Consider the following 26,783-nt stretch of genomic DNA (forward strand, 5'->3'; position numbering starts at 1 on the left):
CACTTTACCCTGCCTTCATGTACATATCTACCTCAAATACCTTATTATTATCTATCCTGATGCCTAGTCACTTTACCCTGCCTTCATGTACATATCTACCTCAAATACCTTATTATTATCTATCCTGATGCCTAGTCACTTTACCCTGCCTTCATGTACATATCTACCTCAAATACCTTATTATTATCTATCCTGATGCCTAGTCACTTTACCCTGCCTTCATGTACATATCTACCTCAAATACCTTATTATTATCTATCCTGATGCCTAGTCACTTTACCCTACCTTCATGTACATATCTACCTCAAATACCTTATTATTATCTATCCTGATGCCTAGTCACTTTACCCTACCTTCATGTACATATCTACCTCAAATACCTTGTACCTCTGCACATTGATCTGGTACTGTTACTCCCTGTATATAGCTCCACATTGATCTGGTACTGGTACTCCCTGTATATAGCTCCACATTGATCTGGTACTGGTACTCCCTGTATATAGCTCCACATTGATCTGGTACTGGTACTCCCTGTATATAGCTCCACATTGATCTGGTACTGGTACTCCCTGTATATACACTGCTCAAAAAAATAAAGGGAACACTAAAATAACACATCCTAGATAATAACATCCTAGATCACATATTCATCTGAATGAATGAAATAATCTTATTAAATACTTTTTTCTTTACATAGTTGAATATGCTGACAACAAAATCACACAAAAATGATCAATGGAAATCAAATTTATCAACCCATGGAGGTCTGGATTTGGAGTCACACTCAAAATTAAAGTGGAAAACCACACTACAGGCTGATCCAACTTTGATGCAATGTCCTTAAAACAAGTCAAAATGAGGCTCAGTAGTGTGTGTGGCCTCCACGTGCCTGTATGACCTCCCTACAACGCCTGGGCATGCTCCTGATGAGGTGGCGGATGGTCTCCTGAGGGATCTCCTCCCAGACCTGAACTAAAGCATCCGCCAACTCCTGGACAGTCTGTGGTGCAACGTGGCGTTGGTGGATGGAGCGAGACATGATGTCCCAGATGTGCTCAATTGGATTCAGGTCTGGGGAACGGGCGGGCCAGTCCATAGCATCAATGCCTTCCTCTTGCAGGAACTGCTGACACACTCCAGCCACATGAGGTCTAGCATTGTCTTGCATTAGGAGGAACCCAGGGCCAACCGCACCAGCATATGGTCTCACAAGGGGTCTGAGGATCTCATCTCGGTACCTAATGGCAGTCAGGCTACCTCTGGCGAGCACATGGAGGGCTGTGCGGCCCCCCAAAGAAATGCCACCCCACACCATGACTGACCCACCGCCAAACCGGTCATGCTGGAGGATGTTGCAGGCAGCAGAACGTTCTCCACGGCGTCTCCAGACTCTGTCACGTCTGTCACATGTGCTCAGTGTGAACCTGCTTTCATCTGTGAAGAGCACAGGGCGCCAGTGGCGAATTTGCCAATCTTGGTGTTCTCTGGCAAATGCTGTAAGCACAACCCCCACCTGTGGACGTCGGGCCCTCATACCACCCTCATGGAGTCTGTTTCTGACCGTTTGAACAGACACATGCACATTTGTGGCCTGCTGGAGGTCATTTTGCAGGGCTCTGGCAGTGCTCTTCCTGCTCCTCCTTGCACAAAGGCGGAGGTAGCGGTCCTGCTGCTGGGTTGTTGCCCTCCTACGGCCTCCTCCACGTCTCCTGATGTACTGGCCTGTCTCCTGGTAGCGCCTCCATGCTCTGGACACTACGCTGACAGACACAGCAAACCTTCTTGCCACAGCTCGCTTTGATGTGCCATCCTGGATGAGCTGCACTACCTGAGCCACTTGTGTGGGTTGTAGACTCCGTCTCATGCTACCACTAGAGTGAAAGCACCGCCAGCATTCAAAAGTGACCAAAACATCAGCCAGGAAGCATAGGAACTGAGAAGTGGTCTGTGGTCACCACCTGCAGAACCACTCCTTTATTGGGGGTGTCTTGCTAATTGCCTATAATTTCCACCTGTTGTCTATTCCATTTGCACAACAGCATGTGAAATGTATTGTCAATCAGTGTTGCTTCCTAAGTAGACAGTTTGATTTCACAGAAGTGTGATTGACTTGGAGTTACATTGTGTTGTTTAAGTGTTCCCTTTATTTTTTTTGAGCAGTGTATCTCCACATTGATCTGGTAACTATTAACCCTGTGACTTTGAGTCAGCAACGTAACTCTTAACCCTGTGACTTTGAGTCAGCAACGTAACTCTTAACCCTGTGACTTTGAGTCAGCAACGTAACTCTTAACCCTGTGACTTTGAGTCAGCAACGTAACTCTTAACCCTGTGACTTTGAGTCAGCAACATAACTCTTAACCCTGTGACTTTGAGTCAGCAACATAACTCTTAACCCTGTGACTTTGAGTCAGCAACGTAACTCTTAACCCTGTGACTTTGAGTCAGCAACATAACTCTTAACCCTGTGACTTTGAGTCAGCAACGTAACTCTTAACCCTGTGACTTTGAGTCAGCAACATAACTCTTAACCCTGTGACTTTGAGTCAGCAACATAACTCTTAACCCTGTGACTTTGAGTCAGCAACATAACTCTGAACCCTGTGACTTTGAGTCAGCAACATAACTCTGAACCCTGTGACTTTGAGTCAGCAACATAACTCTTAACCCTGTGACTTTGAGTCAGCAACATAACTCTTAACCCTGTGACTTTGAGTCAGCAACATAACTCTTAACCCTGTGACTTTGAGTCAGCAACATAACTCTTAACCCTGTGACTTTGAGTCAGCAACATAACTCTTAACCCTGTGACTTTGAGTCAGCAACATAACTCTTAACCCTGTGACTTTGAGTCAGCAACATAACTCTTAACCCTGTGACTTTGAGTCAGCAACATAACTCTGAACCCTGTGACTTTGAGTCAGCAACATAACTCTGAACCCTGTGACTTTGAGTCAGCAACATAACTCTTAACCCTGTGACTTTGAGTCAGCAACATAACTCTTAACCCTGTGACTTTGAGTCAGCAACATAACTCTTAACCCTGTGACTTTGAGTCAGCAACATAACTCTTAACCCTGTGACTTTGAGTCAGCAACGTAACTCTTAACCCTGTGACTTTGAGTCAGCAACATAACTCTTAACCCTGTGACTTTGAGTCAGCAACATAACTCTTAACCCTGTGACTTTGAGTCAGCAACATAACTCTTAACCCTGTGACTTTGAGTCAGCAACGTAACTCTTAACCCTGTGACTTTGAGTCAGCAACATAACTCTTAACCCTGTGACTTTGAGTCAGCAACATAACTCTTAACCCTGTGACTTTGAGTCAGCAACATAACTCTTAACCCTGTGACTTTGAGTCAGCAACATAACTCTTAACCCTGTGACTTTGAGTCAGCAACATAACTCTTAACCCTGTGACTTTGAGTCAGCAACATAACTCTTAACCCTGTGACTTTGAGTCAGCAACATAACTCTTAACCCTGTGACTTTGAGTCAGCAACATAACTCTGAACCCTGTGACTTTGAGTCAGCAACATAACTCTGAACCCTGTGACTTTGAGTCAGCAACATAACTCTTAACCCTGTGACTTTGAGTCAGCAACATAACTCTTAACCCTGTGACTTTGAGTCAGCAACATAACTCTTAACCCTGTGACTTTGAGTCAGCAACATAACTCTTAACCCTGTGACTTTGAGTCAGCAACGTAACTCTTAACCCTGTGACTTTGAGTCAGCAACATAACTCTTAACCCTGTGACTTTGAGTCAGCAACATAACTCTTAACCCTGTGACTTTGAGTCAGCAACATAACTCTTAACCCTGTGACTTTGAGTCAGCAACGTAACTCTTAACCCTGTGACTTTGAGTCAGCAACATAACTCTTAACCCTGTGACTTTGAGTCAGCAACGTAACTCTTAACCCTGTGACTTTGAGTCAGCAACGTAACTCTTAACCCTGTGACTTTGAGTCAGCAACATAACTCTTAACCCTGTCACTTTGAGTCAGCAACATAACTCTTAACCCTGTGACTTTGAGTCAGCAACATAACTCTTAACCCTGTGACTTTGAGTCAGCAACATAACTCTTAACCCTGTGACTTTGAGTCAGCAACATAACTCTTAACCCTGTGACTTTGAGTCAGCAACATAACTCTTAACCCTGTGACTTTGAGTCAGCAACATAACTCTTAACCCTGTGACTTTGAGTCAGCAACATAACTCTTAACCCTGTGACTTTGAGTCAGCAACATAACTCTTAACCCTGTGACTTTGAGTCAGCAACGTAACTCTTAACCCTGTGACTTTGAGTCAGCAACATAACTCTTAACCCTGTGACTTTGAGTCAGCAACATAACTCTTAACCCTGTGACTTTGAGTCAGCAACATAACTCTTAACCCTGTGACTTTGAGTCAGCAACGTAACTCTTAACCCTGTGACTTTGAGTCAGCAACGTAACTCTTAACCCTGTGACTTTGAGTCAGCAACATAACTCTTAACCCTGTGACTTTGAGTCAGCAACATAACTCTTAACCCTGTGACTTTGAGTCAGCAACGTAACTCTTAACCCTGTGACTTTGAGTCAGCAACGTAACTCTTAACCCTGTGACTTTGAGTCAGCAACGTAACTCTTAACCCTGTGACTTTGAGTCAGCAACATAACTCTTAACCCTGTGACTTTGAGTCAGCAACATAACTCTTAACCCTGTGACTTTGAGTCAGCAACGTAACTCTTAACCCTGTGACTTTGAGTCAGCAACGTAACTCTTAACCCTGTGACTTTGAGTCAGCAACGTAACTCTTAACCCTGTGACTTTGAGTCAGCAACGTAACTCTTAACTTCTGCTCTACAGAGGAGCTTGTTATTTTATATTCTCTGTGTGGTACAGTAACTGTAGTGACCCATATATAGAGATACTCAAACATGTTTATGGTGCTCAGAGAGATACACAGACATGTTTATGTGCCAATTATCCTGAAATGTACTCTTTCATATGTACAATATGGCCTGTCCTATTCTATTAGTTGATCTAACACCCTCTCTCCTCTCTCTCTCTCTCTCTCTCTCTCTCTCTCTCTCTCTCTCTCTCGCTCTCTCTCTCTCTCTCTCTCTCTCTCTCTCTCTCTCTCTCTCTCTCTCTCTCTGCTCTGTCTCTCTCTGTCTCTCTCTCTCTCTATCTATCTCTCTCTCTCCCCCCTCTCTCTCTCCCCTCTCTCTCTCTCTCTCTCCCCCTCTCTCTCTCTCTCTCCCCTCTCTCTCTCTCTCTCTCTCTCTCTCTCTCTCTCTCTCTCTCTCCTCTCTCTCTCTCTCTCTCTCTCTCTCTCTCTGTCTCTCTCTGTCTCTCTCTCTCTCTCTCTCTCTCTCTCTCTCTCTCTCTCTCTCTCTGTCTCTCTCTCTCTCTCTCTCTCTCTCTCTCTCTCTCTCTCTCTCTCTCTCTCTCTCTCTCTCTCTCTCTCTCTCTCTCTCCCCCTCTCTCTCTCTCTCTCTAGACTTTGGATGGCCAGAACATCTATAACGCGTGCTGCACTTTGCGTGTGGAGTTCTCCAAGCTGACCAGCCTGAATGTGAAGTACAACAACGACAAGAGCCGAGATTTCACCCGCCTGGACCTTCCCTCTGGAGACGGACAACCCACCATGGACCCTGCCTTGACCGCTGCCTTCGGTGAGACCAAAGACACTTATTACTTAGACCAGGAACAGTTAGCATTTCCGATAGGAAAACACATCACAGTTAGCCGCCATGCTAACAGTCCCCTCCACATCCTGTCTGCCCCCTCCACTTCCTGTCTGTTTTTTTAATCCATTTGTGTTGACTAATTTGGATAAGCATGTCCCTTAGGTAATGTAATGGGGTAATATTTATCATATATGATATTATATATACCTCACATGCGACCCGTGTTAGCCTATAAAAATTGTTATCTGACTTCATTTAACATTATAGTAAAACCATGTGCAATCAATTATTATGCGTTTAGCTGACTAAGATCAAGAATGGTCATGAGAAGCAAATATCAAATAACTTATTTAAAAACTTTGTAAAATGAATGATAACATTACACAAGGCATGAAGCTTAATTTAAGTTACAAACCATTAACAAGCATTACAAGGCATGTACAGTTGAAGTCGGAAGTTTACATACACCTTAGCCAAATACATTTAAACTCAGTTCTTCACAATTCCTGACATTTAATCCTAGTAAAAATTCCCTGTCTTAGGTCAGTTAGGATCACCACTTTATTTTAAGAATGTGAAATGTCAGAATAATAGTAGAGAGAATTATTTATTTCAGATTTTATTTCTTTCATCACATTCCCAGTGGGTCAGAAGTTTACATACACTCAATTAGTATTTCGTAGCATTGCCTTTAAATTGTTTAACTTGGGTCAAACATTTCGGGTAGCCTTCCAAAAGCTTCCCACAATAAGTTGGGTGAATTTTGGCCCATTCCTCCTGACAGAGCTGGTGTAACTGAGTCAGGTTTGTAGGCCTCCTTGCTCGCACACGCTTTTTCAGTTCTGCCCACACATTTTCTATAGGATTGAGGTCAGGGCTTTGTGATGGCCACTCCAATACCTTGACTCTGTAGCTCAATTGGTAGAGCATGGCGCTTGTAATGCCAGGGTAGTGGGTTCGATCCCCGGGACCACCCATACGTAAAAATCTATGCACACATGACTGTAAGTCGCTTTGGATAAAAGCGTCTGCTAAACTGCTTTTTCTGAGGTCTTGGCTGATTTATTTTGATTTTCCCATGATGTCAAGCAAAGAGGCACTGAGTTTGAAGGTAGGCCTTGAAATACATCCACAGGTACACCTCAAATTGACTCAAATTATGTCAATTAGCCTATCAGAAGCTTCTAAAGCCATGACATTTTCTGGAATTTTCCAAATTGTTTAAAGGCACAGTCAACTTAGTGTATGTAAACTTCTGACCCACTGGAATTGTGATACAGTGAATTATAAGTGAAATAATCTGTCTTAACAATTGTTGGAAAAATTACTTGTGTCATGCACAAAGTAGATGTCCTAACCGACTTTCCAAAACTATAGTTTGTTAACAAGAAATTTGTGGAGTGGTTGAAAAACGAGTTTTCATGACTCCAACCTAAGTGTATGTAAACTTCCGACTTCAACTGTACATCCTATGGTTAAGACAAAGCATGAACAAAGAGATCCCTACTAGGCCAGAGGCCAGAAGCCTAGGAAATGTGAAAATACAGTATCATACAAAACGTTTTCCAATGGACAGGATACAGGATGCGAGACCTTCATTCCATTTATACCAGATCTGACTTGTTGGTACTCAAAATCAATTGTTGACCAATTCACAGGTAGTAAAACTAAGATATCCAATCAGATGGAACCAGCCAACGTCCTCTAGGAAGGGGGTCATGTCTATGTTTGATGGCCTGAGGGCGTGGGCTGGGTAGGACAATTGTATACAGTGTCGTCAGAGTTCAAATCAAATCAAATTGTATTTGTCACATGCGCCGAATACAACATAAATGCTTACTTACCAGCCCTTAACCAACAATGCAGTTAAAGTTGTTCACTCTGAACAACTACAAGGAACCACAGAGATCATACATCCATATAGAGTAGATAGCTTCAGAGTTCTATTCAGAGGACACGTTTTAGATAAATACCAAACATGGATGCAAAAGTGTTATTCTAACACACATTTCTGTTTCTTCCAGGTGACAGAGAGCATATACACTATATATACAAATATACACTACCAGTCAAAAGTTTGGACACACCTACTCATTCAAGGGTTTTTCTTTATTTTTTACTATTTTCTACATTGTAGAATAATAGTGAAGACATCAAAACTATGAAATAACACATATGGAATCATGTAGTAACCAAACAAAGTGTTAAACAAATATTTTATATTTGAGATTCTTCAAATAGCCACCCTTTGCCTAGATGACAGCTTTGCACACTCTTGGCATTCTCTCAACCAGCTTCATGAGGTAGTCACCTGGAATGCATTTCAATTAACAGGTGTGCCTTGTTAAAAGTTAATTTGTAAAATTTCTTTCCTTCTTAATGCGTTTGAGCCAATCAGTTGTGTTGTGACAAGGTATGGGGGGTATACAGAAGATAGCCCTATTTGGTAAAACACCAAGTCCATTTTATGGCAAGAACAGCTCAAATAAGCAAAGAGAAACGACAGTCCACCATTACTTTAAGACATGAAGGTCAGTCAATACGGAACATTTCAAGAACTTTGAAAGTTTCTTCAAGTGCAGTCGCAAAAACCATCAAGCACTATGATGAAACTGGCTCTCATGAGGACCACCACAGGAATGGAAGACCCAGAGTTAACTCTGCTGCAGAGGACAAGTTCATTAGAGTTACCAGCCTCAGAAATTGCAGCCCAAATAAATGGTTCACAGAGTTCAAGTCAACATCAACTGTTCAGAGGGGACTGTGTGAATCAGGCCTTCATGGTCGAATTGCTGCAAAGAAACTACTAAAGGACACCAATAAGAAGAAGAATGACGAGCAATGGACATTAGACCGGTGGAAATTTGTCCTTTGGTCTGGGGTCCAAATTGGAGATTTTTGGTTCCAACCGCCATGTCTTTGTGAGACGCGGTGTGGGTGAACGGATGATCTCCGCATGTATATTTCCCACCGTAAAGCATGGAGGAGGAGGTGTTATGATGCGGGGGTGCTTTGCTGGTGACACTGTCTGTGATTTATTTAGAATTCAAGGCACACTTAACCAACATGGCTACCACAGCATTCTGCAGCGATACGCCATCCCATTTGGTTTGGCCTTAGTGGGACTATCATTTGTTTTTCAACAGGACAATGACCCAACACACCTCCAGGCTGTGTAAGGGCTATTTGACCAAGAAGGAGAGTGATGGAGTGCTGCATCAGATGACCAGGCCTCTACAATCCCCCGACCTAAACCAAATTGAGAGGGTTTGGGATGAGTCGGACATCAGAGTGAAGGAAAAGTGAAGTCCGACGGACAAATCTGGGTTAGGCAGATGCCAGGAGAACGTTACCTGCCCCAATGAATAGTGCCAACTGTAAAGTTTGGTGGAGGAGGAACAGTGGTCTGGGGCTGTTTTTCATGGTTCGGGCTAGGCCTGTTAGTTCCAGAGAAGGAAAATCTTAACACTACAGCATACAAAGACGTTTCTAGATGATTCAGTGCTTCCAACTTTGTGGCAACAGTTTGGGGAAGGCCCTTTCCTGTTTCAGCATGACAACGCCCCTGTCGTGGAAGTTCTACTTTAACAACAAGGTCAATCACCAATCAGGATACTTTACTCAAAACGTATTAATAAAGGGAGCAGGTCACACCACACACACAAATGAATAGAGTGAGTGCTCTGCATTAATGAGGCTGGTCGACCCAACACCCTTGAGTGTTGGGCCTAGAGCTCTGACATACAGAGATAAACAGAGGTCTTATATAGTGGACCTAAAAATGTTTAGTCATGTGTATCGGTTCATAGCGCACAAAAAAGTGATAACGTTAGTTCCGTTTCACCTCACATCTCCGCACAGCTGTGGAAGATAACAGAAGAACAGTATGAACTGAGGCACTGTGGTCACTTCTCAGACCAAGTTTTAACTCCCGTCCTTGACGATACGCACAAACCAGCTGCAGGGGGCAGAGAGTGGAACCAACCCTTCTCAGAGGCACAGTATTGCAAGTTATCAAAATCTCTTTACCAATGTTAAGCATATATTGATATAAAACAAAGCAGGTCATTTTTACTCGGACAGCCCTCGTGCACAAAAGCGAGGTCCGCACAGAAAATAGTTTTGTCGAGATCGGTGTGGAAGAAGTTGACTGGCCTGCACAGAGCCCTGACCTCAACCCCATCGAACGCCTTTGGGATGAATTGGAACGCCGACTGCGAGCCAGGCGTAATCGCCCAACATCAGTGCCCGACCTCACTAATACTGTTGTGGCTGAATGGAAGCAAGTCCCCACAGCAATGTTCCAACATCTAGTGGAAAAGCCTTCCCAGAAGAGTGGAGGCTGTTATAGCAGCAAAGGGGGGGGACCAACTCCATATTAATGCCCATGATATTGGAATGAGATGTTCGACAAGCAGGTATCCACATACTTTTGGTCATGTGGTGTTGATTAGGGCTGAGCCTGCAGTAATACCTACCCTTACAGAAAAACCACACGATTTCACATGGAAAATCACATGATTTCACGTGACATTTCCACATGTTTTGCACATGTGAAATTGTTATGTGATGATATTTTCACATGAAGTTTCACATGGGATCACATGACCTTTCACGGGTGATGTAAACAAAAATGTATCATTATGATACACACAGTGCTTTTACCACACATATTTGAATTGTGTATGTTCATTTATTCAGTAATTATGTCCTTGCCTGGGATTTGAACTCACAACCTCTTGGTTCACAGCATTCCAATCTTCCTGCTACACCACCATGTTTGTGTCAAGTACAGATTTCACCTGAATTGCTACACTTTGAACTTCTAAGTAAACCTCAGCCTTGTTAAAAATACACTGAAGAAAAAAACCATGATATTTATCATAGCGATTAAGGAGTAACGTTAAAACAGAATAATATGCCAACATTAGACGACTAATACTGAACACAAACTACTGGAATAAGTCAATGAGAGAATAGTCAGATGAACTGAGAATTACAATAGCAGTGCAGATGGCACTCTTTAACTAAGTGCAGAGAGGTATTATAGGTGGGGTGGCAGGTGGCTTAGTGGTTAAGAGCGTTGTGCCAGTAACCGAAAGGTCGCTGGTTCTAATCCCTGAGCCGACTAGGTGAAAAATCTGTCGATGTGTCCTTGAGCAAGGCACTTAACCCTAATTGCTCTGGATAAGAGCGTCTGCTAAATGACTTAAATGTGTAGGGAATGCCACAGGCTTTGTAGCACAGCAGGAAGATCAGCATACTTCAGCTCTGGAGGCTGTGAGTTCATATCCCAGGTGGGGTTGTATTTTAGCTGAACAGCGATAACACATGGAATCGCACATTTGAAAACGGTGATCACATGTGAAATGTTTTCACATGATTTCACATTTGACATGTGAAATCATGTGATTTTTTTCCACATCTGAAATTAGGTTGTTCAACATGTGATGACATGAAACTACAGTGTTAGCCATTGCTGTTCATTTGTGGTACATTTTTGTCATTATACGGTAATCCTATTTCTACAGTAGGATACTGTATTTCTACAGTAGGATACTGTATTAGTGTTTTTATATTTACTGTCAATGCACTTGGGAACTTTTTAGCCCATCCTGTAAATTAAATTGGCATGCATCACTTGCAATTGCATTTAAACTTAAAGGATACTTTAGATGCGCTTATGGCACAAACTGTAATGAATTAATAACTGTAATTTTATAATTAAGTTATAATTTATTTATTTAAGTTACCGGCTACTGAGTTGCGGTGAAAATAGTTGTATTTCTATTTTAATGTATTTGAACAGCTGAACTGTATTTTGTCAGTAATTGACTGGGACTTAAATGGATTTGATCTCAACATTGGTTAGCACACTTGGGATGCAGCCACAACTGGGATTTGATCTCACAACCTCTTAAATGACAGAAACCTGAATTCCTGCTTCGCAAACAAGGTCTGTGCCCATGACAGAGATCAGCAATAGATTTATTGGCAAGAATACATCTCTGCACTTTGCTGAAAGTTGGCTGGAATCAAGTCAATAATGCTCAAGGACACTTTACTTTTACTAAGGCCTAGATTCAATCAGATCAAGCATAAACACTTGATAGCCGACACCCACATACAGTGGGGGAAAAAAGTATTTAGTCAGCCACCAATGGTCCAAGTTCTCCCACTTAAAAAGATGAGAGAGGCCTGTAATTTTCATCATAGGTACACGACAACTATGACAGACAAATTGAGAGAAAAAAATTCCAGAAATTCACATTGTAGGATTTTTAATAAATTTATTAGCAAATTAGGGTGGAAAATAAGTATTTGGTCACCTACAAACAAGCAAGATTTCTGGCTCTCACAGACCTTTAACTTCTTCTTTAAGAGGCTCCTCTGTCCTCCACTCGTTACCTGTATTAATGGCACCTGTTTGAACTTGTTATCAGTATAAAAGACACCTGTCCACAACCTCAAACAGTCACACTCCAAACTCCACTATGGCCAAGACCAAAGAGCTGTCAAAGGACACCAGAAACAAAATTGTAGACCTGCACCAGGCTGGGAAGACTGAATCTGCAATAGGTAAGCAGCTTGGTTCGAAGAAATCAACTGTGGGAGCAATTATTAGGAAATGGAAGACATACAAGACCACTGATAATCTCCCTCGATCTGGGTCTCCACGCAAGATCTCACCCTGTGGGGTCAAAAGGATCACAAGAACGGTGAGCAAAAATCCCAGAACCACACGGGGGGACCTAGTGAATGACCTGCAGAGAGCTGGGACCAAAGTAACAAAGCCTACCATCAGTAACACACTACGCCGCCAGGGACTCAAATCCTGCAGTGCCAGACGTGTCCCCCTGCTTAAGCCAGTACATGTCCAGGCCCGTCTGAAGTTTGCTAGAGTGCATTTGGATGATCCAGAAGAGGATTGGGAGAATGTCATATGATCAGATGAAACCAAAATAGAACTTTTTGGTAAAAACTCAACTCGTCGTGTTTGGAGGACAAAGAATGCTGAGTTGCATCCAAAGAACACCATACCTACTGTGAAGCATGGGGGTGGAAACATCATGCTTTGGGGCTGTTTTTCTGCAAAGGGACCAGGACGACTGATCCGTGTAAAGGAAAGAATGAATGGGGCCATGTATCGTGAGATTTTCAGTGAAAACCTCCTTCTATCAGCAAGGGCATTGAAGATGAAACGTGGCTGGGTCTTTCAGCATGACAATGATCCCAAACACACCGCCCGGGCAACGAAGGAGTGGCTTCGTAAGAAGCATTTCAAGGTCCTGGAGTGGCCTAGCCAGTCTCCAGATCTCAACCCCATAGAAAATCTTTGGAGGGAGTTGAAAGTCCGTGTTGCCCAGCGACAGCCCCAAAACATCACTGGTCTAGAGGAGATCTGCATGGAGGAATGGGCCAAAATACCAGCAACAGTGTGTGAAAACCTTGTGAAGACTTACAGAAAACGTTTGACCTGTGTCATTGCCAACAAACGGTATATAACAAAGTATTGAGAAACTTTTGTTATTGACCAAATACTTATTTTCCACCATAATTTGCAAATAAATTCATTAAAAATCCTACAATGTGATTTTCTGGATTTTTTTCTTCTCATTTTGTCTGTCATAGTTGACGTGTACCTATGATGAAAATTACAGGCCTCTCTCATCTTTTTAAGTGGGAGAACTTGCACAATTGGTGGCTGACTAAATACTTTTTTCCCCACTGTAGCTAGTGTTTTTGAGCTGTCAAATCGGTGAGCGGCTGTGGAACATTTCAGTGTTCCAACGAGGCTGCATGGGATTTCTCTTAATGCAGCCAATGGCAATTTTCATTTTACTCATTTAGCAGACGCTCTTATCCAGAACGACTTACAGTTAGTGCATACATAATTTTATTTTTTATACTGACCCTCTGTGGGAATTGAACCCACAACCCTGGCGTTGCAAAAAATGCTCTACCAACTGAGCTACATCCCTGCCGGCCATTCCCTCCCCTACCCTGGACGACGCTGGGCCAATTGTGCGCCGCCCCCATGGGTCTCCCGGTCGTGGCCAACAGAGCCTGGATTCAAACCAGGATCTCTAGTGGCACAGCTAGCACTGCGATGCAGTGCCTTAGACCACCGCTCCACTCGGGAGATATAACGCATGTGCTTGTGGATTTTACAGCTCTGACCCAGTTCTACCTCCGACACCGCCAAAACAATGCGGGTCTCTGCAAGCACAGATCTGATAGAATCTAGCCCTGAGTGTTCATAAACGCTCTCAGGATATGAACTCGCGACCTTTTGGTCTGGAGCGGCTTAATGTCTCTGCAGGGCCACCAGATGGTTATTAGTTACCAAGAACACTGAGTGTACAAAACATTAAGAACACCTGCTCTTTCCATGACTGACCAGGTGAAAGCTATGATCCCTTATTGATGTCACTTGTTAAATCCACTTCAATCAGTGTAGATGAAGGGGAGGAGACAGGTTAAAGAAGGATTTTTAAGCCTTGAGACAATTGAGACTTGGTGTTCAACCTTCCCAAGTTCTCTCACGTCACCCCCCTCCTCCGCACACTCCACTGGCTTCCAGTTGAAGCTCGCATCCGCTACAAGACCATGGTGCTTGCCTATGGAGCAGTGAGGGGAACGGCACCTCTGTACCTTCAGGCTCTGATCAGTCCCTACACCCAAACGAGGGCATTGCGTTCATCCACCTCTGGCCTGCTGGCTCCCCTTCCTCTGCGGAAGCATAGTTCCCGCTCAGCCCAGTCAAAACTGTTCGCTGCTCTGGCACCCCAATGGTGGAACAAGCTCCCTCACGACGCCAGGACAGCGGAGTCACTCACCACCTTCCGGAGACACTTGAAACCCCACCTCTTTAAGGAATACCTGGGATAGGATAAAGTAATCCTTCTACCCCCCCCCCCCCCCCCCCAAATTGTAAAGTGGTTATCCCACTGGCTATAGGGTGAACGCACCAATTTGTGAGTCGCTCTGGCTAAGAGCGTCTGCTAAATGACGTTAATGTGCCCTTGAGCAAGGCACTTAACCCTAATTGCTCCTGTAAGTCGCTCTGGATAAGAGCGTCTGCTAAATGACTAAAATGTAAATGTAAATGTGTATGTGTGCCATCCAGAGGGTGAATGGTCAAGACAAAATATTTACGTGCCTTTGAACGGGGTATGGTAGTAGGTGCCAGGCGCACCGGTTTGTGTCACATGTTGAAATGTTGCATCCCCATGTTGTCACATTTATTTCATATTTGGGTGGGTTCGATTCCCACGGGGGGCCAGGGGGGTCAATATGAAAATGTATGCACTCACTTAACTGTAAGTCGCTCTGGATAAGAGCGTCTGCTAAATGACTTAAAATGTAAATGTAAATGTAAATATTTATTTCACGAGATCATGTTCGTACATGTTGCTTCACATGTTGTCACATTAACTTCACATTAAATCACGTGATCACGTGAAATTCTTGTGGTTTTTCCGTAACGGTAGACAGGGAAGTTATAGCTGTGTGTTGTTGCCTGGTTCCCTGGTTTGCTGCCTGTCTGATGATGATGATGATGATGATGATGATGATGGTCCTGCGTATATCAGCTCGCAGCACACTGCAGCACATCAGACGGCTGCCTTTATCACTATAGAAAGCCCACAAAGGCTATCAGAGGAGGCTGGTGGGAGGAGCTATGGGAGGACGGGGTAATTGTAAGGGCTGGAATGGAATAAATGTGTGGCTGTGTCTGTGTGTGTCTTTGTGTCTGTCCGTCTGTGTGTGTGTGTGTGTGTGTGTGTGTGTGTGTGTGTGTGTGTGTGTGTGTGTGTGTGTGTGTGTGTGTGTGTGTGTGTGTGTGTGTGTGTGTGTGTGTGTGTGTGTGTGTGTGTGTGTGTTTATCAGTACCTCCAGCAGCCCTCTGCTCAGACAGCTCTGCTGATTTATAGAGCAGCCTGGGACAACAACATCTATCACAACCCACACGCTCGTAATCACACACACACACACAAACACACACACACACACACACACACACACACACACACACACACACACACACACACACACATACAGACACACAGACACACATACAGACACACATACAGACACACACACAGACTCACAGACACACACACATACAGACACAAAATACTTTATTTGAATCCCCAAATCATAATTCATACCATAAGGATTGTACTGTTTCAGGACAGAGATATCTGGACTCCTATCAAATAAAATAAAATAAAATTGTATTTGTCACATGCGCCGAATACAACAGGTGTAGACCTTACAGTGAAATGCTTACTTACAAGCCCTTAACCAACAATGCAGTTTTAAGAAAGAATACCAAAAAGAAATCACACAAAAAATACAATATAAAATACGAAATAAAAGTAACAAATAATTAAAGAGCAGCAGTAAAAATAACAATAGCGAGGCTATATACAGGGGGTACCGCTACCGAGGCAATGTGCGGGGGGCACCGGTTAGTCGAGGTAATTGAGGTAATATGTACATGTAGGTAGAGTTAAAGTGACTATGCATAGATAATAAACAGAGAGTAGCAGCAGCGTAAAAGAGGGGGTGGGGGGACACAATGCAAATAGTCCGGGTAGCCATTTGATTACCTGTGCAGGAGTCTTATGGCTTGGGGGTAGAAGCTGTTAAGAAGCCTTTTGGACCTAGACTTGGCGCTCCGGTACCGCTTGCTGTGTGGTAGCAGAGAGAGCAGTCTATGACTAGGGTGGCTGGAGTCTTTGACAATTTTTATGGCCTTCCTCTGACACCGCCTGGTATAGAGGTCCTGGATGGCAGGAAGCTTGGCCCCAGTGATGTACTGGGCCGTACGCACTACCCTCTGTAGTGCCTTGTGGTCGGAGGCCGAGCAGTTGCCATACCAGGCGGTGATGCAACCAGTCAGGATGCTCTCGATGGTGCAGCTGTATAACCTTTTGAGGATCTGAGGACCCATGCCAAATCTTTTTAGTCTCCTTATGGGGAGTAGGTTTTGTGAACATGGCCCAGACTGCTATCTGAAGGCTAGGTACTGTCAGCCTGTTATCTGAAGGCTAGGTACTGTCAGCCTGTTATCTGAAGGCTAGGTACTGTCAGCCTGTTATCTGAAGGCTAGGTACTGTCAGCCTGTAGACATGGCCCAGACTGCTATCTGAAGGCTAGGTACTGTCAGCCTGTTATCTGAAGGCTAGGTACTGTCAGCCTGTTATCTGAAGGCTAGGTACTGTCAGCCTGTTATCTGAAGGCTAGGTACTGTCAGCCTGTAGACATGGCCCATACTTCCCAATAGCAAAGCCTGCACTGATATCCGAGGCTGTCCAAGCGTGACGCGAGGGGCAGGTATATAAGCAGCTTGTTAGAAAAGGCCTGCTCCATGTAGCAGTCAAACTCAGCACCTCCCTCTGGCCTCCTCCCACAACAACAATATCTGGCTTATTCGGCATACAAGAAAACACATTATCAGCAACATCAAAGCAAGCTCCTCTGACGAGATAATGGCCACGTCTGTGCCGCGTAGCAGTCGAGCTGGATAAATGGTATTCTAAGGACCGCCCCTTTGAGGTAACGTTGCACTGATATCCGAGGCTGTCCAAGCGTGACGCGAGGGGCAGGTATATAAGCAGCTTGTTAGAAAAGGCCTGCTCCATGTAGCAGTCAAACTCAGCACCTCCCTCTGGCCTCCTCCCACAACAACAATATCTGGCTTATTCGGCATACAAGAAAACACATTATCAGCAACATCAAAGCAAGCTCCTCTGACGAGATAATGGCCACGTCTGTGCCGCGTAGCAGTCGAGCTGGATAAATGGTATTCTAAGGACCGCCCCTTTGAGGTAACGTTGCACTGATATCCGAGGCTGTCCAAGCGTGACGCGAGGGGCAGGTATATAAGCAGCTTGTTAGAAAAGGCCTGCTCCATGTAGCAGTCAAACTCAGCACCTCCCTCTGGCCTCCTCCCACAACAACAATATCTGGCTTATGATGCATAACAATAGTGATAATAATAATAATAATGATGCAGCCGACCACCAGAGGGAGGCAAATACACGTTTATTCGACAGAGGACCTTTACATGGTCCTAGGAAGGTCTGGATGGCTGTCTTCTGACTTATAAAATGGAAATCAATCAAATAAGTCATGTAAACATATATACACTGCTCAAAAAAATAAAGGGAACACTAAAATAACACATCCTAGATCTGAATGAATGAAATAATCTTATTAAATACTTTTTTCTTTACATAGTTGAATGTGCTGACAACAAAATCACACAAAAATTATCAATGGAAATCAAATTTATCAACCCATGGAGGTCTGGATTTGGAGTCACCCTCAAAATTAAAGTGGAAAACCACACTACAGGCTGATCCAACTTTGATGTAATGTCCTTAAAACAAATCAAAATGAGGCTCAGTAGTGTGTGTGGCCTCCACGTGCCTGTATGACCTCCCTACAATGCCTGGGCATGCTCCTGATGAGGTGGCGGATGGTCTCCTGAGGGATCTCCTCCCAGACCTGGACTAAAGCATCCGCCAACTCCTGGACAGTCTGTGGTGCAACGTGGCATTGGTGGATGGAGCGAGACATGATGTCCCAGATGTGCTCAATTGGATTCAGGTCTGGGGAACAGGCAGGCCAGTCCATAGCATCAATGCCTTCCTCTTGCAGGAACTGCTGACACACTCCAGCCACATGAGGTCTAGCATTGTCTTGCATTAGGAGGAACCCAGGGCCAACCTCACAAGGGGTCTGAGGATCTCATCTCGGTACCTAATGGCAGTCAGGCTACCTCTGGCGAGCACATGGAGGGCTGTGCGGCCCCCCAAAGAAATGCCACCCCACACCATGACTGACCCACCGCCAAACCGGTCATGCTGGAGGATGTTGCAGGCAGCAGAACGTTCTCCACGGCGTCTCCAGACTCTGTCACGTCTGTCACATGTGCTCAGTGTGAACCTGCTTTCATCTGTGAAGAGCACAGGGCGCCAGTGGCGAATTTGCCAATCTTGGTGTTCTCTGGCAAATGCCAAACGTCCTGCACGGTGTTGGGCTGTAAGCACAACCCCCACCTGTGGACGTCAGGCCCTCATACCACCCTCATGGTGTCTGTTTCTGACCGTTTGAGCAGACACATGCACATTTGTGGCCTGCTGGAGGTCATTTTGCAGGGCTCTGGCAGTGCTCCTCCTACTCCTCCTTGCACAAAGGCGGAGGTAGCGGTCCTGCTGCTGGGTTGTTGCCCTCCTACGGCCTCCTCCACGTCTCATGATGTACTGGCCTGTCTCCTGGTAGCGCCTCCATGCTCTGGACACTACGCTGACAGACACAGCAAACCTTCTTGCCACAGCTCGCATTGATGTGCCATCCTGGATGAGCTGCACTACCTGAGCCACTTGTGTGGGTTGTAGACTCCGTCTCATGCTACCACTAGAGTGAAAGCACCGCCAGCATTCAAAAGTGACCAAAACATCAGCCAGGAAGCATAGGAACTGAGAAGTGGTCTGTGGTCACCACCTGCAGAACCACTCCTTTATTGGGGGTGTCTTGCTAATTGCCTATAATTTCCACCTGTTGTCTATCCCATTTGCACAACAGCATGTGAAATGTATTGTCAATCAGTGTTGCTTCCTAAGTGGACAGTTTGATTTCACAGAAGTGTGATTGACTTGGACTTACATTGTGTTGTTTAAGTGTTCCCTTTATTTTTTTGAGCAGTGTAGTTATAATGCACAGTAATACTGTTTGGTGCTATTATCAAACCATCCGGGAAAAACTCTGGAAATGAATACAAAAAACGACGTTTTAAAGTTAAATATTAGCTTTTGTTTGAAGCCGAAAAAGACAGGAAATTCAAAAAAGGGGTGTGTGTGTGTGTGTGTGTGTGTGTGTGTGTGTGTGTGTCTGTGTGTGTGTGTGTGTCTGTGTGTGTGTGTGTGTCTGTGTGTGTGTATGTGTGTGTGTGTGTGTGTGTGTGTGTGTCTGTGTGTGTGTGTCTGTGTCTGTGTCTGTGTGTGTGTGTGTGTGTGTTTGTGTGTGTGTGTGTGTGTGTGTGTGTGTGTGTCTGTGTGTGTGTGTGTGTGTGTGTGTGTGTCTGTGTCTGTGTCTGTGTCTGTGTCTGTGTCTGTGTGTGTGTGTGTGTGTGTGTGTGTGTGTGTGTGTGTGTGTGTGTGTGTGTGTGTGTGTTCCTCAACTTGTAGCGGTTTGTCACTCAGTCAGATTGTGCATCAGCGTTTCATCTTGTTCCCCTCCGTTGCCCCGCGTGTTAGATATTATGCCCATTGATAGTGAACGTCCATGTCGTTTATCACAGCAGTAGGCAGCAGCAATATAAATGACTGAAAACATTAGAGGAAAAGCCATCGGGTGAAACTATCCAATCAGAGCAGCAGGATCAACGTACAGCCCGTAAACTGGCCAGTTGAGTTTAGACCACGTAGAACCTCACACATGACTGACTGACATGAGAAAGATGCGGAAATTATATATATTTTTAGATCACGGATAATTACAAAAAATACTCTGATCACAATCGTATCCAGAAATTTGCCCCTTACAATACTCGTTTTGTCAGACTACTTGCACACCTCTAATACAGTACTCTAGCAGTAGTCAAGCTGCTTATGCTGAAAAGCATTGTTAGTGCATAAGGTCAAATTAAGGACAAAAGCTAATATTTCATTTAAAACCGTGTTTTTCTTTATAAATTGGCCTTGGCTAAAAGTGCACTAAATAGCAAATAGAGCCCAGGTTGAACCAACCCTCATCATGTGTTGTTGTTTGAGACACCTAGCTCTCTGCTGTCACGAAACGGATTGGTTCTGTAGTGTAACAAGAGAAGAGACTGGTTGCGTCCCAAATCACACCTTATGCCCTATATAGTGCACTATTTAGGGAATAGAGTCCCAAATCACACCTTATGCCCTATATAGTGCACTATTTAGGGAATAGAGTCCCATTTGGGTCTCCTGTCTGGCAGGAAGGAATGCTTGTAGGGATTAAAGTTTATGAACATTCTTCTTTAATGAACTGTAAACCTTCCAACATTTCATTTCCTGTATTGGCAGCCTAACAACCCCCATTTCCTGTATTGGCAGCCTAACAACCCCCATTTCCTGTATTGGCAGCCTAACAACCCCCATTTCCTGTATTGGCAGCCTAACAACCCCCATTTCCTGTATTGGCAGCCAAACAACCCCCATTTCCTGTATTGGCAGCCTAACAACCCCCATTTCCTGTATTGGCAGCCTAACAACCCCCATTTCCTGTATTGGCAGCCAAACAACCCCCATTTCCTGTATTTGCAGCCAAACAACCCCCATTTCCTGTATTGGCAGCCCAACAACCCCCATGTCCTGTATTGGCAGCACAAACAACCCCCATTTCCTGTATTGGCAGCACAACAACCCCCATTTCCTGTATAGGCAGCCAAAACAACCCCCATTTCCTGTATTGGCAGCCCAATTGAAAAGCAATGTCCCCTTTTGGGATTGCTTTGTGAGCAACGCGTGTCATATGGAAGAGGCTACTGTTTGTAGGGGGCTTGAATTTGAAATGTTTTCTTTGAACGTTCATAATGTGGAACAAGCTCCCTCACGACGCCAGGACAGCGGAGTCACTCACCACCTTCCGGAGACATTTGAAACCCCACCTCTTTAAGGAATACCTGGGATAGGATAAAGTAATCCTTCTACCCCCCCTTACCCCACCCCCCCCCCCAAAAAAAAAAAAAGAAAAAAGAAAAAGTGGTTATCCCACTGGCTATGAGGTGAATGCACCTATTTGTAAGTCGCTCTGGATAAGAGCGTCTGCTAAATGACGTAAATGTAAATGTAAATGTAATGTTGTGGATGGTATGTCTCTGCTAGTGATCACATGTCTCTGTGTGTTCTCGGGAGTTGTTCCACTGTGCTTTCACTTCTGCTTTACAGTGGTTTAAAGTACTTAAGTAAAACATATTTTAAAGTACTGCTTAAGTTGTTTTTTCCTTTACTATTTATACTTTTGATTACTTTTACTTTTACTTCACTACATTCCTAAATAAAATGATGTACTTTTTACTCCATGCATTTTCCCTGACACCCAAAAGTACTCGTTACATTTTGAATGTTTAGCAGGACGACAGGACAAGGGTCCAATTCACACACTTATCAAGAGAACATCCCTGGTCATCCTTACTGCCTCTGATCTGGCGGACTCACTAAACACACGTGGTTCATTTGTAAATTATGTCTGAGTGTTGGAGTGTGCCCCTGGCTATCTGTAAATTATGTCTGAGTGTTGGAGTGTGCCCCTGGCTATCTGTAAATTATGTCTGAGTGTTGGAGTGTTCCCCTGGCTATCTGTAAATTATGTCTGAGTGTTGGAGTGTTCCCCTGGCTATCTGTACATTATGTCTGAGTGTTGGAGTGTGCCCCTGGCTATCTGTAAATTATGCCTGAGTGTTGGAGTGTGCCCCTGGCTATCTGTAAATTATGTCTGAGTGTTGGAGTGTTCCCCTGGCTATCCTTAAAAAAAGAAAATGGTGCCGTCTGGTTTGCTTAATATAAGGAATTTGAAATTATTTATACTTTCACTTTTACTTTTGATACTTCAGTATATTTAAAACCCAATACTTTTAGACTTTAACTCAAGTAGCATTTTACTGGGTGACTTTCACTTTTACTTGAGTCATTTTCTATTAAGATATCTTTACTTTTACTCAAGTATGACAGTTGGGTACTTTCTCCACCACTGCTGCTTTGTTTGCCCTTTGGGGTCTAGGGCAAGTTACTGTTAAGCACTTTGTGACAACTGCTGATGTAATTTGATTGATTGTGTTTCCAGGTGCTCCAGGTATCATCTCTTCGCCTTACGCTGGGGCAGCAGGTTTTGGCCCCTCTATCGGATTCCCCCAAGCAGGTAGGTTCCACCCCACTATCACCCTCCTCCAGCCCCATACCCCCTATACAGGTAGGTTCCACCCCACTATCACCCTCTTCCAGCCCCATCTCCTCCACTCCTCCTACTGACCCTCCCCCCTCCCCTCCCCTCCCACCTCCCCTCCCCTCTCTCCTCCACTCCTCCTACTGACCCTGGGCCCTCCCCCCTCCCCTCCCCTCCCTCCTCCACTCCTCCTACTGACCCTCCCCCCTCCCCTCCCCTCCCCTCCCCTCCCCTCCCCTCCCCTCCCTCCTCCATTCCACCTACTGACCCTGGGCCCCCTCCCCTCCCCTCCCCTCCCCTCCCCTCCCCTCCCCTCCCCTCCCCTCCCCTCCCTCCTCCACTCCTCCTACTGACCCTCCCCCCTCCCCTCCCCCCTCCCCTCCCTCCTCCATTCCTCCTACTGACCCTGGGCCCCCTCCCCTCCCCTCCCCTCCCCTCCCCTCCCCTCCCCTCCCCTCCCCTCCCTCCTCCACTCCTCCTACTGACCCTCCCCCCTCCCCTCCCCTCCCCCCTCCCCTCCCCCCTCCACTCCTCCTACTGACCCTGGGCCCTCCCCCCTCCCCTCCCGTCCCCTCTCCCGTCCCCTCCCCCCTCCCCTCCCCTCCCACCTCCCCTCCCCTCCCCCCTCCATTCCTCCTACTGACCCTGGGCCCTCCCCCTCCTCCCTCCCCTCCCCTCCCTCCTCCACTACTCCTACTGACCCTGGGCCCTCCTCCCTCCTCTAGTAGGCCCGCCCTTTGACCTGCTATCGTGCGTGCCCCCAGGTCTGTCCATGCACACGATGACCGGCGCTCTGGGACCCCTCGCCATGCCAGGCTCAGTCTCGGGACGGATGACCCTACACGGCATGGCGCCCATCGCTGTTCACTCCGTTCTCCTTGTCTCCAACCTCAACCCTGATGTGAGTGACCCCCGACCCCCCTGTGACCCTCCGACCCCCCTGTGACCCCCTCAACTCCTCTTTATTGTTTGTGCTCTTGCCAACGCCATTGCTCAATGTCAAGCTAAACATTTGGCATTACAATGAGTGACAAAGAGTTGACATGATAGCACAAACAGATCTGGGACCAGGCAAAACTCTCAGAACATGCCACACACCAACCCACCCAATACAGACATACTGTGGCTTCCGAAAGTATTCACCCCCCTTGGCATTTTTCCTATTTTGTTGCCTTACAACCTGGAATTAAAATGGATTTTTGGGGGGTTTGTATCATTTGATTTACACAACATTTCTACCACTTTGAAGATGCAAAATATGTTTTATTATGAAACAAACAAGAAATAATACAAAAAACTGAAAACTTGAGCGTGCATAACGATTCACCCCCCCCCAAAGTCAATACTTTGTAGAGCCACCTTTTGTAGCAATTACAGCTGCAAGTCTCTTGGGGTATGTCTCTATAAGCTTGGCACATCTAGCCACTGGGATTTTTGCCCATTCTTCAATGCAAAACTGCTCCAGCTCCTTCAGGTTGGATGGGTTCCGCTGGTGTACAGCAATCTTTAAGTCATACCACAGATTCTCAATTGGATTGAGGTCTGGGCTTTGACTAGGCCATTCCAAGACAATTAAATGTTTCCCCTTAAACCATACTGCTAAAGTGTTGCTTTAGCAGTATGCTTAGGGTCATTGTCCTGCTGGAAGGTGAACCTTCGTCCCAGTCTCAAATCTCTGGAAGACTGAAACAGGTTTCCCTCAAGAATTTCCCTGTATTTAGCGCCATCCATCATTCCTTCAATTCTGACCAGTTTCCAAGTCCCTGCCGATGAAAAACATCCCCACAGCATGATGCTGCCACCTTTTTGATGGCCATAAAGCTAAATTGTAGTCTCATCTGACCAGAGTACCTTCTTCCATATGTTTGGGGAGTCTCCCACATGCCTTTTGGTGAACACCAAACGTGTTTGCTTATTTTTTTCTTTAAGCAATGGCTTTTTTCTGGCCACTCTTCCGTAAAGCCCAGCTCTGTGGAGTGTACGGCTTAAAGTGGTCCTGTGGACAGATACTCCAATCTCCGCTGTGGAGCTTTGCAGCTCCTTCAGGGTTATCTTTGGTCTCTTTGTTGCCTCTCTGATTAATGCCCTCCTTGCCTGGTCCGTGAGTTTTGGTCTTGGCAGGTTTGTTGTGGTGCCATATTCTTTAAATTTTTTAATAATGATTTAATGGTGCTCCGTGGGATGTTCAAAGTTTCAGATATTTTTTTATAACCCAACCCTGATCTGTACTTCTCCACAACTTTGTCCCTGACCTGTTTGGAGAGCTCCTTGGTCTTCATGGTGCCGCTTGCTTGGTGGTGCCCCTTGCTTAGTGGTGTTGCGGACTCTGGGGCCTTTCAGAACAGGTGTACATATACTGAGATCATGTGACAGATCATGTGACACTTAGATTGCACACAGGTGGACTTTATTTAACTAATTATGTGACTTCTGAAGGTAATTGGTTGCACCAGATCTTATTTAGGGGCTTCATTGCAAAGGGAGTGAATACATATGCACGCACCACTTTTCTGTTATTTATTTTTTTGAATTTTTTGAAACAAGTTCTTTTTTTCATTTCACTTCACCAATTTTAACTATTTTGTGTATGTCCATTCCGTGAAATCCAAATAAAAATCAATTTAAATTACAGGTTGTAATGCAACAAAATAGGAAAAACACCAACGGGGATGAATACTTTTGCAAGGCACTGTAAAATACCAGATAACTAAATGTTACTGACCCGGTGAGAAGTGATACTTTCTAGATAACTAAATGTTACTGACCTGGTGAAAAGTGATACATTCCAGATAACTAAATGTTACTGACCTGGTGAAAAGTGATACATTCCAGATAACTAAATGTTACTGACCTGGTGAAAAGTAATACTTTCTAGATAACTAAATGTTACTGACCTGGTGAAAAGTGATACATTCTAGATAACTAAATGTTACTGACTTGGTGAAAAGTGATACATTCTAGATAACTAAATGTCTGGCTGGTTGGCTGGCTGGCTGGCTTTCTGGCTGGCTGGCTGGCTGGCTGGCTGGTTGGCTGGCTGGCTGGCTGGCTGGCTGGCTGGCTGGCAGGCAGGCTGGCTGGTTGGCTGGCTGTTGGCTGGCTGGCTGGCTGGCTGGCTGGCTGGCTGGCTGGCTGGCTGGTTGGCTGGCTGGCTGGCTGGTTGGCTGGCTGTTGGCTGGCTGGCTGGCTGGCTGGCTGGCTGGCTGGCTGGCTTTCTGGCTGGCTGGCTGGCTGGCTGGCTGGTTGGCTGGCAGGCTGTTGGCTGGCTGGCAGGCTTTCTGTCTGGCTGGGCCACTGTTGGCTGGCTGGCTGGCTGGGCCACTGTTGGCTGGCTGACTGGCTGGGCCACTGTTGGCTGGCTGGCTGGCTGGCTGGCTTTCTGGCTGGCTGGGCCACTGTTGGCTGGCTGGCTGGCTTTCTGGCTGGCTGGCTGGGCCACTGTTGGCTGGGCCACTGTTGGCTGGCTGGCTGGCTGGGCCACTGCTGGCTGTGTGTGATGATGATGATGATGATGATGATGATGATGATGATGATGATGGAAAGAGAAGGAACTTGGTTGGTTTCATTAGAGAACAAAGTGTATCACCACACCACCAGTATTGCCTTCACTTGACCAGTTGTCTGACTTCCTCTTTCTCCTCCCTGCAGAGCATATCACCACATGGACTGTTCATCCTATTTGGTAAGGCCATTTAGGAATGGGTTTGGTTGTCATTCACTGCATAGCTTTGTGTGTGTGTGTGTGTGGCTACCATGGTTACTGTGACTTTTATGCTATCTGTGATTGGCTGATTTAACTCTACCTACATGTACATATTACCTCAATTACCTCGACTAACCTGTACCCCCGCACATTGACTCTGTACCGGTACCCCCTGTATATAGCCTCTCGACTGTTATTTAATTTTACTGCTGCTCTTTAATAATGTTTTATTTAATTTTTTTTACTTATCTATGTTTTACTTAACACTTTTTAAAATTAAAATGGCATTGTTGGTTAAGGGCTTGTAAGTAAGCATTTCACGGTAAGGTCTACACCTGTTGTATTCGGCGCATGTGACAAATAAAATGAAGTATACTTCCTGTCATCTCTGTTTAGAGACTGACATCTGTTGGTCAACCCCTCGATCCCTCTATCTCCCTGTAACACTCTGCATTATACAATGCAGA

General features: G+C 45.2%; 1 protein-coding gene across 1 annotated transcript in view; it reads left to right on the top strand.

Annotated features, from left to right (window-relative positions):
* Nucleotides 1-26,783, top strand: part of LOC311135790 (polypyrimidine tract-binding protein 3-like) — a 60,070-nt gene that overhangs the window by 23,746 nt on the left and 9,541 nt on the right. The window contains exons 4-7 of the mRNA XM_084169832.1: nucleotides 5,495-5,669; nucleotides 22,515-22,589; nucleotides 23,378-23,514; nucleotides 26,262-26,295. Of these exons, the coding sequence (XP_084025958.1) occupies nucleotides 5,495-5,669; nucleotides 22,515-22,589; nucleotides 23,378-23,514; nucleotides 26,262-26,295 (421 nt within the window). The remainder of the gene's footprint in view (nucleotides 1-5,494; nucleotides 5,670-22,514; nucleotides 22,590-23,377; nucleotides 23,515-26,261; nucleotides 26,296-26,783) is intronic.

Source organism: Coregonus lavaretus, assembly GCF_964263955.1.
Source record: "Coregonus lavaretus genome assembly, chromosome: 10".
Taxonomy (NCBI): Eukaryota; Metazoa; Chordata; class Actinopteri; order Salmoniformes; family Salmonidae; genus Coregonus; species Coregonus lavaretus.